General features: G+C 56.2%; 1 protein-coding gene across 3 annotated transcripts in view; it reads left to right on the top strand.

Moving 5' to 3' along the window:
- The window catches only part of TTC7B (tetratricopeptide repeat domain 7B), a 237,217-nt gene extending 221,755 nt beyond the window's left edge, over window positions 1-15,462 (top strand). For all 3 annotated transcript variants that reach the window (XM_061181165.1, XM_061181166.1, XM_061181168.1), the window contains one exon: window positions 14,490-15,462. In XM_061181165.1, the coding sequence (XP_061037148.1) occupies window positions 14,490-14,711 (222 nt within the window). In that variant the 3' untranslated portion in view covers window positions 14,712-15,462. The remainder of the gene's footprint in view (window positions 1-14,489) is intronic.
- The last annotated feature ends 287 nt before the right edge of the window (window positions 15,463-15,749 follow it).

Here is a 15,749-nt window from a genome sequence, read left to right as displayed (position 1 = left end):
CACACGTGAGAGTCGCAGGAGCTTAACCACGGGAGCGATATTTGCAGTGGCTGTAATTTCCTCCTCCGATTGCCTGTCTCCGTCCAGGTGATTGGTCAACCCCTCAGGGATCCGCTGGGGAGCTCCCTGCACAGGCACGTGGCCTGGAGAAGCCTTCACGGCCCCGGGCACCGAGGCCCAACCCCGAGGGCCTCTGTTCAGGGGAACCACCACGTCACTGCGCCCTTCCCTTGGGGGCTGATGGGGGAGTTTTGAGGAAATGGCCCTAATCTTGATGCTGTTTACTCTGTGTTGAAGTGGTCAGTGGTAAGAGCTCGGCGCTGTGGGAACAGAGAGAGCGGGCCAGGTTGTTCCATTTCCCCGGCAGCCACACGGTTCCCGGTGGCAGCTGCTCCCCGCGTGTCCCAGGACGAGGCCTGAGGGCCCTGGGGAGAACGTTTATAACAAAAGCCCAGGCGTGGAAGTCCCCATGTCCGAGCAAACTGCCTGTCTTTCTTTTCCTTACTGCAGCGTAGCTTCCCCGGGCTCTGGTCTCCAGGCTGGCCCGGCCCGGCCCGGCCCAGGGGTCCCAGAGCCCACACCTATCTTCCTGCCCGGACTCCGTGGGGTGAGTCCTCCTGTTATTTGTGGAAAACGTTTTTTCCAAGGTTTATCAATTCCTGTCCTCCCGTCATCAGAAACTGTCTTATCAATTCTGTTTGTTCCTGTGTAAAAATGGAAAAATTGTTCATGCCGAACCCTGGCGGGGATGGGGGAGGCGCTCGCCAAAATGACCGCATCCTCCTCGGGGGAGAGTAAATCACCGCGCTCGTGTCCCCGCGGGGCGGGTGGGGAGCACTGTCCCGCCCCAGCGGGTGGGCCTCAGGTGGGCAGCCCCCGGCAGGACCCGCTGGAAGCCCGGTCGCGGGAGCACTTGGCCTTGAGGCGTCCTGGTGGCTGTCGTGTAGCTGGCGTTCTCCATGATATCCCCAAGGAGCCTGCAGGGCTGGGGCCTGGAAGCCCTCCCCTCCGCTCCCCTGCTCCACTGCGCCCAGAGGTGCCATGGAGGGTGCCAGCCCTTCTCAGGGTGGGCGCTGCCTAGACTGGAGCGGGTGACTGAGCAGGGAGATGACGCCCATACGCAGCCATCTATCGAGTGCCTTCAGTATACCGAGTGTGTGCCAGGGACCGGGACTGCCTTGCAGTCAAGCAGCATTTACCGAGCGCCCACGGGGTTCCGGGGCACACAGGTCCCCAGAGTCCCCAGGGTCCCCCACAGAATCAGAGCAGAGCCTGCTCCCCTCTCTTCCGCCTGGGCTGCTGCGCCGCGGTAGGGAACGTGCCTCCGGGGCCGCTCTCCTGTTTGTGTCCAGTTTTGCTGCTGGAGGGCAGCCCTGCTCTGGGCCTCTCCTCCGCCGGGAAGCCCTCCCAGCCACGCCGGCCGCTGCCCCTCGCCCCTTCCTTTCACGCTGTGGTCGGTTACCCTGCAGACAGCAGGAAAGAGGCTGCCCTGTAGTGTTTTCTGCTTGTTTCTCCAATTAAACTTTAAGCCCTGAAAGAATAGATAGGCACCAGGTGTGTAGTAGGTGCTCCAAAAATACTTGTTGGGTGGGAAATTCTACCAAACCCTAGTATTTTCATCTGGAGATCATCTACTCCACCCCTTCATTTTCTAGGTGGGGAAAGAGGCTAGAGAGAAGGTTTTGCCTAAGTTGGATAGCTGGCGGTGGACCACGGAGCTGGCCTGAGAGGGTGTGCCCTCCACCAGCGTGCCGTTTCCCGGCCCCAGCTGCCGGCCCAGGGAAGGCCAGGACTTCTTGCTGGAAATAACAGGACCGGCTTTTGCTTTCATTGTTTGGTGGTAAATGTTCAGACTCACGTACAGTGACACCCCAATCAAAGGTGTGACCCTCCCCCACCCCATCCCCCCATCTGAGGATAGGTTGGGACAGAGGCCTGATGAGGGTGTGTTAGGGTCGTTGGAAAGGGATCTCAGCCTGGGACCTCAGGAGTGGGGCTGGAGTTTCTAGGACCCTCCCACCCTTGGCTTCTCCCAAGAAGCTCGTCAACTCAGCAATGAGGTGGTGGCCTGTGAATTGTTTTTCTGACCGTGGAGAACCTCCACTCCCCACACCAGGGCTCTGGGGTCATGTCTCCCTCCCCATCCCCATCCCCATCCCCACCAGCTTCTGGAAGAGCCAGGTGACTGCCTGGGCTGCTGTTCTCACCTGTGGAAGCCCTGGGACCCCATGGGGAGGCTGGGCCCGAAGCAGGACCCAGTTTACTCTCTGGCTGGGCTGCACAGGCCTGGAGAGGAATGCCATCTTCCCAGACACACCCAGAGTAGCAGCAGCCTCCCCTGAGGGTGGGAGGCTGGGCCTCGGCCTCCGGGGGGTGATTAGCACCAAACTTTCCACTGCGCGGGTAACTCAGACCGTGGGGAAATGCTGACTTCCAGGCCACTTGCTGTTGTTCCTGCCTGACTTGTTGGGGAAGGTGGATATCCCCGCTTATTTATTATTTGTAAATAAGTCAACCAGGGAGACATTTAAATAAGTCAGCCAGGAGTCTCTTGCCCATTACCAGTGGAAAAGTATGAGGACGGGGAGCCGTGTTAGCACACACAGAAAACACTGGCCGGGGCGTGGCAGGTCCCACAGCCCTGGGGCCAAGCTGTGGCTTTCTCTCTCCTCAGAGCTGGCAGCTAACATTCCTGTTCACGCTGAGACTCTGAGCTAATACTCAGTGGCAACAACAAAGCACATGATTTAAATGGCAGATTGAGGGAAGCGAGGCTAGAGGTTTATCTGGAATGTTACCAAGAACTGTCCCAGGCTTCAGAGTAAGGAGGATGCCCAGCATCTCCACATCTTTCTGGGGACACCAAGGCTCCCCCCTTCGCCCCTCGCCAGGGCCCCCGCCCAGCCTGAGGTGCAGAGGTAACCCCGAGATTCCTTCTCACGGGTGTGCCTTGACGCTGCGTGGGGCTGGCTTGATCTGACATTTCTTCAATTAGGTCAGTGCGCCACGCAGAGCTTTGGAGATGCTTACGCTGGTGTTTCTGAGCGCGAGCTCGTTGAATTTATGAGTGCCTTGCCTCAGGCTGCGGCCGGTGTGGAGCTCACCTGCCCGGGCACAGAACCCCCCATCACCCTGCCGGCCTGGTCTCCGAGGGTCCTGCCTGCCGCAGTGTGGGACACCCAGGCCTCGGGACACAGGTAAAAGTAATTCCACCCGCAGGGCTAGGGGTCGGGGCAGCACTCGGGGTAAGGAGAGGGAGCAGCTCCCAGCCTGCCTTCGCGCTGGTTTTCAGGGAGGAAGGAAGCCGACGCCTCCTTAGTCCTTCCAGTGTTCAAGTCAGAGAGATGCTCAGACATACTGATGTTGAGGTGACGTCATCCTTCTGTTACTGAGGTCAGCTCTCCCTTTTTTTTTCCTGACTAGCAAAATCACCACACCATGAACTCTGAAGGGCAAGTGAAGGGGCTCTGAGTTCTAGACAGCCAGGTTGCAGTGGGGGCCAGGGGAGACTGCCGAGGGCACAGGACACCCCATCTCTAATTTGGAGTCTGAGCTCATCTTCCAGCAGAGATTACAGGTGGGGGGTTGTTATAAGATTGGCACAGCCAGCGGGAAGGATGCTGCTGAGGTTACGTCGCAGGGAAGGGAGCCGGCTGCCCCCGTCCCAGACTGAACGGGCGTGCCGTGTGAGTAGCGTGCCGGGTAGGGTGGGCGCCCTTCACGTCACACAGATGCGGGCAACGCTGTCAGCCCCCCTCAGGCCAGGCGCTCTGGTGGTCACCTGGACCTGGAGAGCCCATGGTCTGGAAGCCACCATGTGCAGGAAGGGCCTGCGCTGCCCAGGCAGGCTGACAGAGCTGGGCGGGGATGTCACGTCCCCAGAACTTCTCCCCCAAGGAGGATTGCTCCCTGGACAAACCAGCCACGAGCTGTGGGGTCAGAGCCAGTCAACCCAGAGAAGGCTCTTGGCATGCGTCTAAGCCCCCTATATGCCCGCTGCCCTCTCTAGAGATCCTGGTAACCTGACATGGGGCAAAGAGCCCTGAGCTGGTCCTTGGGAAACCTGGGTTCTGGGACCCAACTCCCAGGGCCATTTCCTCATTTCTCTGTCACCTCTAAGGCCCCTCCCCGGTGTGGCTCCCCCAGATAGGAGCCTGCCTACCCCAGGCCATTCAGGGAGAGCCATTGTCCTCCAGGAAGAACTAGACACGCAGGGCCAGGTACCAGTTTACAGGAAGCTTTTAGAGGTGGAGGCATCGGATCCGATTTGGGGTGACAGTGCCTCACCGCTGTGTGGCCATGCGCGGTCACCCCAACTATGAGCTTCTCATTCGTGGGGGGGCATCATGTTTTCTCTCCTGGAATGTTCCCGCTTATCCTCCTTCCAACAGCCTGGCTCTGTTCTCGATGTGTCCACACGTGAATGACAGCCCTGCCCTGCTCAGGGGGCTCTCGGTCTGGGGCAGGACCCCCAGCAAACCAACCCCTCCAGGCCAGAGAGAGCAGGGAACGTGGCCAGGGTGTCGGCCTGTGCCTCTGAGCGCCCCGCGCGCCGCACAGCTCCCGACACCGCGGTGCTGGATCATCCGCACATACTCAGAAGAAGTTTGCGGAAGGGAGAGAAGAGCTAAAAACAGCTTTGGTTGTAGCAAAGTGAGCGAGCCCCGTCCCAGGAACCCGGGAACTGGGATGCCGTTCCTCAGCTCACTCTGTGACCCTGGCAGCGTGCGTGCCCACCCATGGCCCCCTTTCCCGCCTTTGGGGGCGCTCACGTGCCCTTCTGCACACGCCTGAGCGCCCTCCCGACGCCTGCTGCAGACGCGACAGGCTGTGGGTCTTCCGTGCTTGGAAGCTGCTGGCAGCCCAGCTGTGGTTCCTCCCTGAGGGACTGTTCCCTAGGAGGCACCACGATCTGTGGATATTTCAGCACTGATGCCGAACTACCCAGTTTCAAAGAAATTAGGCCAGAAGAAATTTGGGGCCAAGGGCCCTGAGTCTGTGTGACATCCACTGGGGGCTGGACGGGCCCTCTGGCTCTGGCCAGACTTGCCCGCTCCTCACCGCGGGTGTTTACTGCCTGACGGCCCGTTGCTCTGCTAATTGTAGAATGAGCTCCTTCAGAATATTCCACACCATCCTGGAAGAAAGCAGCTTTGAAAGATTCTGCCCGTCAGACACTTAAAAATAAAGGAAAAGCCATACTCACGGTTTTCTGGGGCTTAACGCCTCCTTCTTCTGAGCCCACAGTGAGGTCTCCTTTGGGCGCTGCACTCAGCACTAGAGTCCAGTGAGATGGGGGCAGGAGGGTGGGAGGGCTGAGCTCACCATTCCTCTAAAGCCCTGGAGTGGGTGTGTGGGGGTGTGTGTGTGTGTCTGAGAGAGAGAGAATTCTGGAAGCTTTCTTCAGAGCCTGAAAGGCTATAGGGCAGAAAGGGAGGGGAGGGAACTTTTCTGCATGACTCCAGAGGACTCAGCAAACATCAAAGAGTAGGAATTAGATAAAAAGCCTGATTAGGGCTACACGTTTTTAACCAACAGTTCAGACTGCCCACCAACGGTGTGGGCGGCCTGGAGAAGTAGTGAGCTCCCCGTCACTGGAGGGTGCAAGCAAGAGTGGGAGGCTGCCTGTCGGGGACTGCAGCAGGGACTTCTGTGTCATAGAGCAGAGGCCCAAGCCCCCCCGCCAACCCCGAGGATTTCTGCTTCCGTAGCTGGTTGGCTGCTGGCTTCGAAAAACAAGAGGTTTTTGAAAAATTGAGTTTTGTTTCCTTCTGAGTTGAGTTCAATGCTACAAAGGCCTGGTCCCCAGAAGGTACATTTCTTCAAATAAAACATTTGACCTGGAAAGGGGCCCCCATGAGAGCACAGCCTCCTGCAGCCGCCAGGCATCCTGGTGAACAAAGGTGTGGGCAGCCTCTCAGCCACGTCTGCTCATCCTCTGGGGGAGGGAGGGGAAGGGCTGGGGTTCTTTCCCTCCTCCCTCTGGAATACTCAGCACCATTTCACAGCACACACTGCTGAGGGAATGCCTCCCAGGGTGTCTGCTTAGTGCCCAGACCACTGGTTCCTCGGGCCGAGGCTCCCCTCTGGGTGCTGCACCCCCATGCCTGTCTGAGGACATGGGGGCATTTGGCCTAGTTGACTTGAAGGGGGGTGGGGGAAGGAGCCACCTCGTGATTTGGTTCTGACACTGGAGCAGGGAGACTGGGGGGATGTGGAGGACGGAGGCCACAGGGGTGCAAGGAGATTTCCCCGTAACGTTCGTCTCCAGCCCCAGCATACGTGGACAAAGTCTGGCTACCATGGAGGCCTGGCTCCCACTCTCCTCCCCCTGCCCCCAGCTCTTCTCAATCCCACCCACCCCGGTCAGGAGCCATCCTCAGGGTCAGTGTCCAGTACTGGCCCTTCCCCAGGAGCCGCTCAGCCAGCTCTGGCCCTCCTCTTCATGAGCTTCAGTCCAGGGCCCCAGAACAGGACGTCAGCGGCCCTTTGTTGCTCTGAAGGTCAGGTGGCCTCATGAACGCTCTGTCCACACCTGAGGACCGGGGCAGCTAGGTGGGACTCTGAGACCCCCAGGTGACGGTTGCAGCAGCTGTGCACATGCCCTGCTGTGTCCTGGCTCAGATGAGTACACGGTCCTCAGGAATGGCTAGCCTTGGCCTTTGGGGAAACTGGGTCAAATTGAGTAAAGTGGCAGAGAAACAGCCCCTCCCCAAAACTTGAGATCTGTTGATAGGAAAACTGAGTCACACCAACTCCCAGGGGTCCTTCTCCAGGGCATTCTTGACTCACTCCTGACGGCCTATGGAAGGCTCTGGAGCTCCAGCGGGCAAGGGGTTGTAGGAGGTAGGGTTGCAGATGCCCTCGGCATCAGCCAGGACCCCTAGGATGGGGCTCCTTGGGGACTCCTGGCCGGGTTAGGCGGGACTTCCACGGCTGCCATAGTTGCCAGGATACACACAGTCGGGCCCCTGGCAAGCCAGTGCGATTTCTAAGCACTCAAAACAAACAGAAATGAAACACAAAACAGAGCCCAGTATAGACCCGGCCTCACCCAGAGCTGCTGGGATCCAGGTGGAGAAGCTGGAACCCCACCCCATCCGAGTATGAGTTCAGTTCCTTTTCAAGGCTTTGTTGGAAAGCAGGGCAGGGCTCAGGGCTGCACCCACAAAATGCTAGTGCTCAGAACCAACAGTGCCTTTGACGCTTGCAGAGAAGAGCGGGCCTCCCTAGGCTTGGCGTTCAGAGCTGCTCCAAGGAAAGCCTTTCCAAGTCGGTTGTCTCCTTGTGGTCTTCTGAGAGTGGCACTGACTTCTGGTTTAAAAGAAAAATATTTTTGAGAACACCACCGCTACCACCCTGCTTCTCTCTGATGGATTGCATCTTCAGGAAGGAAAATGCAAATACCTGAAGAGAAGTGGTGACGGCAGCGTGCTGGTTTTTCTCACCCAATGCTGATGTTTCAGCTGGTGCCGACTCCCAGACCAGCCGACCTATGGCCTCTGGGAAAGGGTGGGAGCTCGTGTGAGGTCCCTGTTCCCTCTTGGGGGCCTGATAGGCTTCCAGAAAGCCCTGACTCTGCCGTGCGTATACAGCTATGTTGAGGGCAGTGTTAAAGCACTGGGCTCCGAAACTAAAACTCGGGGTACTTGCCACCAGGCCTCTCCTCCTGGCACCTTCAGGGGTCGAGCCCTGCTCTGCATCCAGGGATCGTGGCCTTGAGCAAGTCTCTTTTCATCTCTGGCCCTCTGTTCCCTCATCTGTAAGAGTGTAGGACCAGAAAGTCTGTAGGTGGGTTCTGGGGTTTTCTTGGGGGGCGGTGTCAGATCTGTGGCGAGTGAGCAAACAGCCTGAGGGGAGGCCATGGCAGCCCCTGGGCTCCAGCGGGAACCGGGCACCTTCTCCCACGGGGCTGCTCCCCTCCCTCACTCAGCCACCATGCTGATGTCCCCGGAAGGCGGAGAAGGCTCTGAGTGAGCGGGGTCTGACTTGGGAGGGTGGTCAAGGGTGACCTGAGGCCAGAACTTTGAGGGGCTCATTAGTCAGAAGCACCGGCAGAGGCCATGCCCACTTCTCCCCTCCCCACCATCACACAGCATCCACACCGTCCCCTTTTCCATCCTTCCATCCATTCAACAAACATTCACCTAGAACCTCAGATGTGCCAGGCCCGCTCTAGGTGCTGCAAAAGCAAAGGCAAATCAGATGGTCCCTGCTCTTACAGAGTGCCAGCCAAGAGGGCATCAGGGATGGCAGTGACGAATCATCTAACCGTGGGCATCCTGGAAGCCCTCCCTGCCCCGCGATCGTTAGGAGGAATGATAATGCTCATAATCATAATATTGATGATGGGGACCATTCACCAAAGGTTTATTATACTGAGTACTTTACAAACTCTGTCTCATTTAGGCCTCGCTGCTCTCCTGTATTTTAGTATTTGTCCCCATTATACAGACAGAACACCTGAGACCCAGAGGAAGTTATCCAAGTCAGTGGTGGAGCTAGGATTCAGACCAGTTCGGGGGAACCTAGAGCCCATGCTCCTGACCTACCCTCTGCCATCTCTGAGCGATCCACACCTTTCCCCGGCTGCTGGTGGGTCCCTCTAACTCTGAAGACACCAGCGGTGACCAGGGCCTGCAGAGCCTGTGTCTTGACCCCCTGACACACCTCCCCCAGCCAGCACAGCCACAGCTCAGACTGCAGCCAGCTCAGCAGCTCTGTCATTGTCCCCAAGAGTAACAAGCTGGGGAGACAGGCTTTCCTTTAGCTGCCATCACAATCCCGGGGTCCTGACAACAGGAATTCCACCAGGAGGAGGCTTAACTATCCTTGTCCAAAGCTCGGAGGTGCTGACTTGCCTTGAATGGTCCCAGCAGCTCAGGTGCAGGCCAGGCCCTGGGAAAGGCTGCAGATCTGGTCATTAGCCCCCATCCAGGATGGGGCCCCTGGCTCACGGGTGCCAGGGAAATCCTTCCCCCTCTCCAAGGCATGCTGTCGTGGGGATCTTGCGGCGATGTTATCTCCCTGTGCCTGTACACCTAGGGGGACAAGCAGGGGTCTGAGACACGCCCTTGAACCCAGCGAAGGGCTGACTTGGCACTTGGGCAGAGCACCACAGGGATGTCTACAATCTCCAAGGAGCTTTTTGTCCTGCAGCCCGGCTATTGGTCTCCTGGGAACATGGACAGAGGTGCTCTGCAGAGCCAGGGCTGCAGCAGTGGAGCCTGCACAGGCCTCCTGCACGGGTGCCCTCAGCATGGGGCAAGGTGTTTAGTCCTTGGGCAGCAATTTCCACACACACACGAAAGACATGAATGAGGAAGATGCTAATTGTCCTCAAACTAGCCAAGGCCATTTTGTCTCATTTGAAATAACAAGTTTAATGTAATCCCTTATTTGCAACTTGGTGCATCACCAAGATCTTGTTTGTACAAAACACCTGATTATAACAATTACAAGCTTGGGAAGCTGTCTCCATTTGTGTCTCAAGAAAGGGACTAATGAGCTGCCTCCTCAGCGGTCCCCGTCTTCTCAGAAGGCCAGCCCCAGCTGGCTGCTCACCTCCCGAGTCTCCAGAAACAGCAGGGCTGGCAAAGGTGGAGGCCTGTTTGCACATCCTCTCCAAGAGGAAGGGGGAGGGCCCAGTGTTAGGAGCACGGACTGCAGCGTTCACGTCTCAGCTCTGCCACTTTCTCCCTGTCTTAGGCAGGAGCCAACACTCCCTGCTGAGGCCCCGAGGTGTAGACATGAGGGAGGGTCTTGGCGCGCCGGCCGAGGCGTAGCCCAGCGCCTGGCACATAGCTCGGTCATGTTAGGATTGTCACCAGTCCCCAGCTTTGAAAGCAGGCCTGCTTCTTGCCCACATCTGTGTCCCCAGCACATGGCTGGGGTCTGGGCAATCACTCAGTGAGTTTTTGTGATGTTGATATGGGGGGTACTTACTAAGGTAATGAAATATGTCAGTCATCGAAATCTCTGTCTCCTGCCAGCCTGAGGGCTGGAGCTGGGAGCCGTGTGCCTCTGGGTAGCCCTGCCTAAGGTAGGCAGTGTGGCCTGGGCTTTGGGGGGAATGGGGGCTGTCAGCACTTCTGGCAGATAGACTAGAGCTCCAGCAGCAGGGGCCAGGCCGGGACTGACTGAGGTTGGAGAGGTGGAAGGGGGCTGGGGGCTGTGTCCTGCAGAAATACCTGGGCTGACAAATCAGCCTGGATGAACCGAGAGGTCTGTACCGGGAGAAAGTTGGACCCAGCTGGTGGTGAGAACATTTTGGCCTTTGATCTTTGCAGAAGAGAGGAAGCAGGGCCTGAAGAATGAAAAAGACAGCAGGGTCCTAATGCATAAGAGCACATCAAAGCCAGGGGAGGCCTCTCACAACGTAGAGGGGCTTGGGAGGTGTGTCAGTGCTGACAGCCAGGCACGTCCAGGTCCCATCCCACCTCTGGCCAACCTGCCAGCAACACTGGCCCAGTACAGTGACTCAGACCCCAGCTGGAGCTTGTTCTGGTTGGTCTCATCGTGTGACTGATTTCTGAGCTGCTCTTGGCTCACTGGGGCACTGGGGAGAGGCCGATTTTTCATTCCCTGGCCAAGCCTGAGCCGGCAGCCCCTAGCAAGTCTGATGTCTCCCCGAGCTGCTCCAGCTTTAGGAATTAGTTCCACTAGACAGATTGCTCAGGAAGCTTCAAGGTCATCTGGAAATGGTAGTCTGTTTGTACATTCGGAATATAAGTCCAGGAATGGGCTGGAAATTTCCAAGCCCACAAGAACACTAGAGAAGCACAAAGGCCCTTAGCTGCCCAGCACTGAGGGCGACGAGTCAGATTAGCCCAGTGGCTGGTTCCTGCAGGCATTTTGGGGGGTGCACTGGCCGCTGCCATGTACCCTAGAGCCCCCAAGATAGGGTAGATTCAGCAGCCTGCCACTTTCTAAACAAAATTCCCAGCAAAAGGACTGGGGTTCTTGTCCCCACTCCAGCAGAGTAGGGGCAGGTCATTGCTGCTGAGAGCAGTGACCCCCGGGCCTTGATGGACCAAGGCCCTGGTCCTCGCTGGACCAAGGCCCTGGTCCTCCTGGGTCTCCACATCTCATTGGTCTGCTTTCCGGCTAACAGGACCCCCAGTCCTTTGGCGGCCGCAGCCACCCCAAGCCTCAAGATCACAGCTGGCCTGTGGGCCACCAAAGGGAGGCAAGAAGCCTTCTGGTCCTTGAGTGAATATACAGGATGCTCCCAAACAGCAGAAAAACAGGAGAAAAGCTGTGCCATGGAGAGGAGCCACCTCCCCATTGTAACCGTGGGAAGGAGCGACAGAGCCAGCCATCAGTGGTCAGAGAAAGTGGAAGGGAGAGACAGCATGGCAGGTGCACGTTTACTGTTGCTCAGATGTAACTGGGTTAGTGCCTGAGGGACACCGGGCTTGTCTCTTAAAGCGACAGAGGCAGCAGCGAGCGGATGAGAAGCCGAGGTGGGGAGATCGGGGCCTTGGCCTCAGGCAGACCTGGGCTGGCCTGCAAGCTCCATACTCCTGTGCCCTGTGACCTTGGGCCAGACACTTGGCCTTTCTGAACCTGCCTCCTTATAGCTAAAGTGGAGGAAATAGGAGATGAGCCAAAGCCAAGTTCAAGTGTCTAGCATAGTGCCCGACGGAAAGAAAAAACTCTGGGTTCAGAAAGGAAACAGCACGAGGTTGCTTCTACTGCAGCAGAGCCAGTGGGGCCTAAGTTATATTCTCCACCTGCACCAATTAACCAACCATGCCTCTTTCTGGCTTACCAGGTGGCTTGTCCCCATCACCATTTGCCAAACACGCAATCTGTGCCTCCCTGCCTGGTAGAGCCGCTCGGAAAAGGTGTGTGTTCAATAATTTGATGCATTGAGAAAGTCTTGCCTTGAAGGAACACGACAGGGCTCCTTCTGTAACCTTTAAATGCCGATGTTTGCTGCCACTACCCAGACCCTCCTCCCTACTCTCATTTCTCTGTTGGCTAAATCAGAATGTTCTAGCGTGAGCTGGGGCTGATAACCTCCCCTGGAAGAAAGGAGGCATAGCCCTCACGTCCTGGGAAAGTGGCCTCCCATTCTTTCCACCTGACCTTCGAGGTTGAGAAGTGCAGGTGTCAAGCTGTCAGGTTTTCTCTAATGGAGGGCGGAGGGCGGAGGGCCGGAGTAGGGGGTGTGCCGGCCGGAGTAGGGGGGGCGCCACCCGGGAGATGGATGCGGTTACTCCCCACCCCACCGTGCACTCCACACCCGAATGGCCTTCAGGGAGGCCCGAAGAGTTGGGAGACGCAGGTTCTGGCCCGGCTCTGCAGTAGGCAGCTTATGCCAGAAGCAAGAGACCCGGAGCCTCTAGGCACCCCGGCATACTCACCTGCAAAATGGGGGTAGGAGGACCCAGTGCGTGAGCATATTTTCCACCGCATAGTAGGTGCTCCTCAACTGTGGGCTCTTTCTCCGCAGCAATAAAAGCAGGCCTTGCACGCAGGTGCTTCTGTGTCCTGGCCACGCCTGTGTGAAATTGCTCTGGGGTCCCCAGGTGAACTAAGCACTTGGAGCAGGGCCTAGTGTGCCATAAACACTGTTAGCACTCGCTGCCGTTCTTATTATTAATATTCATCCTGCCAGGAAGCCCGGGTCCACACCGAACGTCCGCCCTCGTTCCCTTATCCCCTCCTGGGTGGGTAGGGAGTGGGTGCTCTGGGGAGGGAGCCGTGAGGAGAAAACCCTGTGGACGCGGGAAGTGCTTCCCTGCGGTGGTCTCATGTGCAAACAGGGGGCTTTCACGGTAGTCCCCGCGAACCTGACCCTGACCAGCCTAGGAAGGCAGCCGAAACCCAGCAGTGCTCACTGCAGAACGGGAAGGCCTTGCAGTCTGAGGAGAGCAAATTCCAGAAGCCAGTAAAATCCTAATTGCGAGCATTGGCTTCTGCCACCTCTTTTGTTCTGAAGCTTGGAACACCCTCCTGCCTGGCCCTGGCCACCCCCCCGGAGCCCCCGGCTCTCGCAGATCCAGTCCAGGCCCTACTCGTAGCCAGGGACTCCAGGGTGGACATTGTTACAGCGTATCTAGATGTTAATAAGAAAGGTCCCTGGTGGTGCAGTGGTTAAGAGTCTGCCTGCCAATGCAGGGGACACGGGTTCGAGCCCTGGTCTGGGAGGATCCCACATGCCGCAGAGCGACTAAGCCCGTGAACCACAACTACTGAGCCTGCGCGTCTGGAGCCTGTGCTCCGCAACGGGAGAGGCCGCGACGGTGAGAGGCCCGCGCACCGCGATGAAGAGTGGCCCCCGCTCGCCGCAACTGGAGAAAGCCCTCGCACAGAAACGAAGACCCAACACAGCCAAAAATAAATAAATTAATTAATTTAAAAAAAAAAAAAAGAGGGCTTCCCTGGTGGCGCAGTGGTTGAGAATCTGCCTGCCAATGCAGGGGACACGGGTTCGAGCCCTGGTCTGGGAAGATCCCACATGCCGCGGAGCAACTAGGCCCGTGAGCCACAATTACTGAGCCTGCGCGTCTGGAGCCTGTGCTCCGCAACAAGAGAGGCCGTGATAACGAGAGGCCCGCGCACCGCGATGAAGAGTGGCCCCCACTTGGCGCAACTAGAGAAAGCCCTCGCACAGAAACGAAGACCCAACACAGCCATAAAATAAAAATAAATAAATAAGCAAATATGGTTAAGTAAAAACAAAAAACAAACAAAAAAAACCATTAAAAAAAAAAAAAAGAGCGTATCACTTCTAAAAAAAAAAGCTTTGAAATCCATTCGTCTAAAAGAGCACAGAGGGCTGTCTGGAAAGACGTTCATTGGGTACAGCCTAAATGTCTCCCCCGTGAGGGAGACGTTGAGTAAATGAGAGCGTATCTGTTGGATGAAAGAGTACAAACACATCAGTTGCAGAGATGCACAACTTGGAAACACGGTTATGATAAAGTATTTGGGGACCAACACATACGCCCTGATTAAAACTAAAATGACAGCTGTGTGGGGGCCGAGCCTGGAGTGCACAGGGGGCAGTGAGATCAGGGGCGTGGTTAGGGTAGGGGACCCTAGGGTAGGGTAGGGGAACAACTAGAAATCTCTGTTCTAATTGTTGTGGTAGTAAGGCCACAGATGACACTTCTTGAGGTTAAAAATAATAAAAGCTGGCAGACACCCTTCTGTGCAGGCAAGTGTCAGCCATTACATGCAGGACGCCCCTGAGTCAGTACAGACCATGGCCGATCCAAACGGTTCATTCCTGGGTGAACCCTTTGAAATCGCCATTTTTATGGTTCAAAAATGGCTGAACATTGGTAACTTCATACAGTTCATGGTTCCAGCGATTCTTTTGACTCTTAGCCCCGAGTGCAGGAAGAATTTGAACTTACGTCGTGCCCAGCCCAATGGGGATGCATGCCTCCCTCCAAGGAACGTGCCGAAACTCAAGGACAGATAGGAGTGCAGAGTGGTAGTCTCTCTGACTGTCTGTCTGTCTGTCTCTGCAGGCCCTGATCCTCCATCAGCTGGGCCGCTACAGTCTGGCCGAGAAGATCCTCCGGGACGCGGTGCAAGTGAACTCCACGGCCCACGAGGTCTGGAACGGACTGGGCGAGGTCCTGCAAGCTCAGGGCAATGACGCGGCGGCCACTGAGTGCTTCCTGACGGCCTTGGAGCTGGAGGCCAGCAGCCCCGCGGTGCCCTTCACCATCATCCCCCGCGTGCTCTGAGCAGCACCCCAGCCTCACTGCCGCCCAGGCCAAGGGGGCCCCGCCTGGGCGCTGAGGGTCGAGTGTGCGCACAAAAGCCCTGGATGAATGTGCGATTGACCACAGTGGACTAACCAAACCAACCCCCGATCATCGCTCTCCATGTGCATTTCTGTTGTCGTTTTCGCCAGCCCAATGATAGTTTCTGAATCTACTGACATTGTTCAAAATGGATCATGTGCCATATTTTGTTAGCTGACATCTGAGTTTTAAGTAAAATGATCATGGAATTAATCTGCAAATGTAGAAGAATATATTCAAAGTTAAAATTCAGTGGCAGAACAGATTATTTTTATCAGAGCTATAAAGAAAACTGTTCTCTCCCCACCATCACCACTCCTGCCCTACCCTTGGCCCAGAAACCAAATGTGAATTTTCTGTTTTCCGCCTCAGTACTCGTCCAAGCCAGGACACCAGCCGACAATTTCTTGGTTTTGTTGTCAGTAATTGTACCTTGTGATAAATTACTGCCCTCACTTAGAACAAAGCCTGAGTCCAAGAATATTTATATTTTACCAATATATGCCTGTTACAAGAGAAGGAAATATGAGTTATTTAAGTTTAACTTTTTTATGTGAATTCAGAGTTTATTTATCGATGGAAATATGTACAAAGAAGCTTCAAATGGAATATTTACCGACATTCCTTATACATGACAGACACTTGGCTAAATGGAAAGATGAAGTTAATAATAAAATGATTTTTAAATGGACCCATGGCTTGTGTTGTTCATGAAAGCCCACAGACCCGAGAGAGGTTAAGACTCAGTTCCTGGGGTGGGGAGCTTTCAGCACCTGGGGGCCGCCCTGGACAGGTCAGCCCTTGGAACTAGGAGGTCCAGCCCTGATTTTAGTGTGGGAATTCACCTTTCCCAGCTCTCCCCATGTTGCCTGGGATTGGAGCATGTGACTGAGGCCTGGCCAATCAACATCTAGCATTCACTTCTACGGAGGATCGGGAATGAGCATGTGACCTGAAATGGTCCAGTGAGAGTGGGAG

Source organism: Eubalaena glacialis, chromosome 2 (genome assembly GCF_028564815.1).
Source record: "Eubalaena glacialis isolate mEubGla1 chromosome 2, mEubGla1.1.hap2.+ XY, whole genome shotgun sequence".
In the NCBI taxonomy this organism is placed as follows: Eukaryota; Metazoa; Chordata; class Mammalia; order Artiodactyla; family Balaenidae; genus Eubalaena; species Eubalaena glacialis.
The sequence above is the reverse complement of the archived record's forward strand: the minus strand, read 5'-3'. Positions and strand labels throughout refer to the sequence as shown.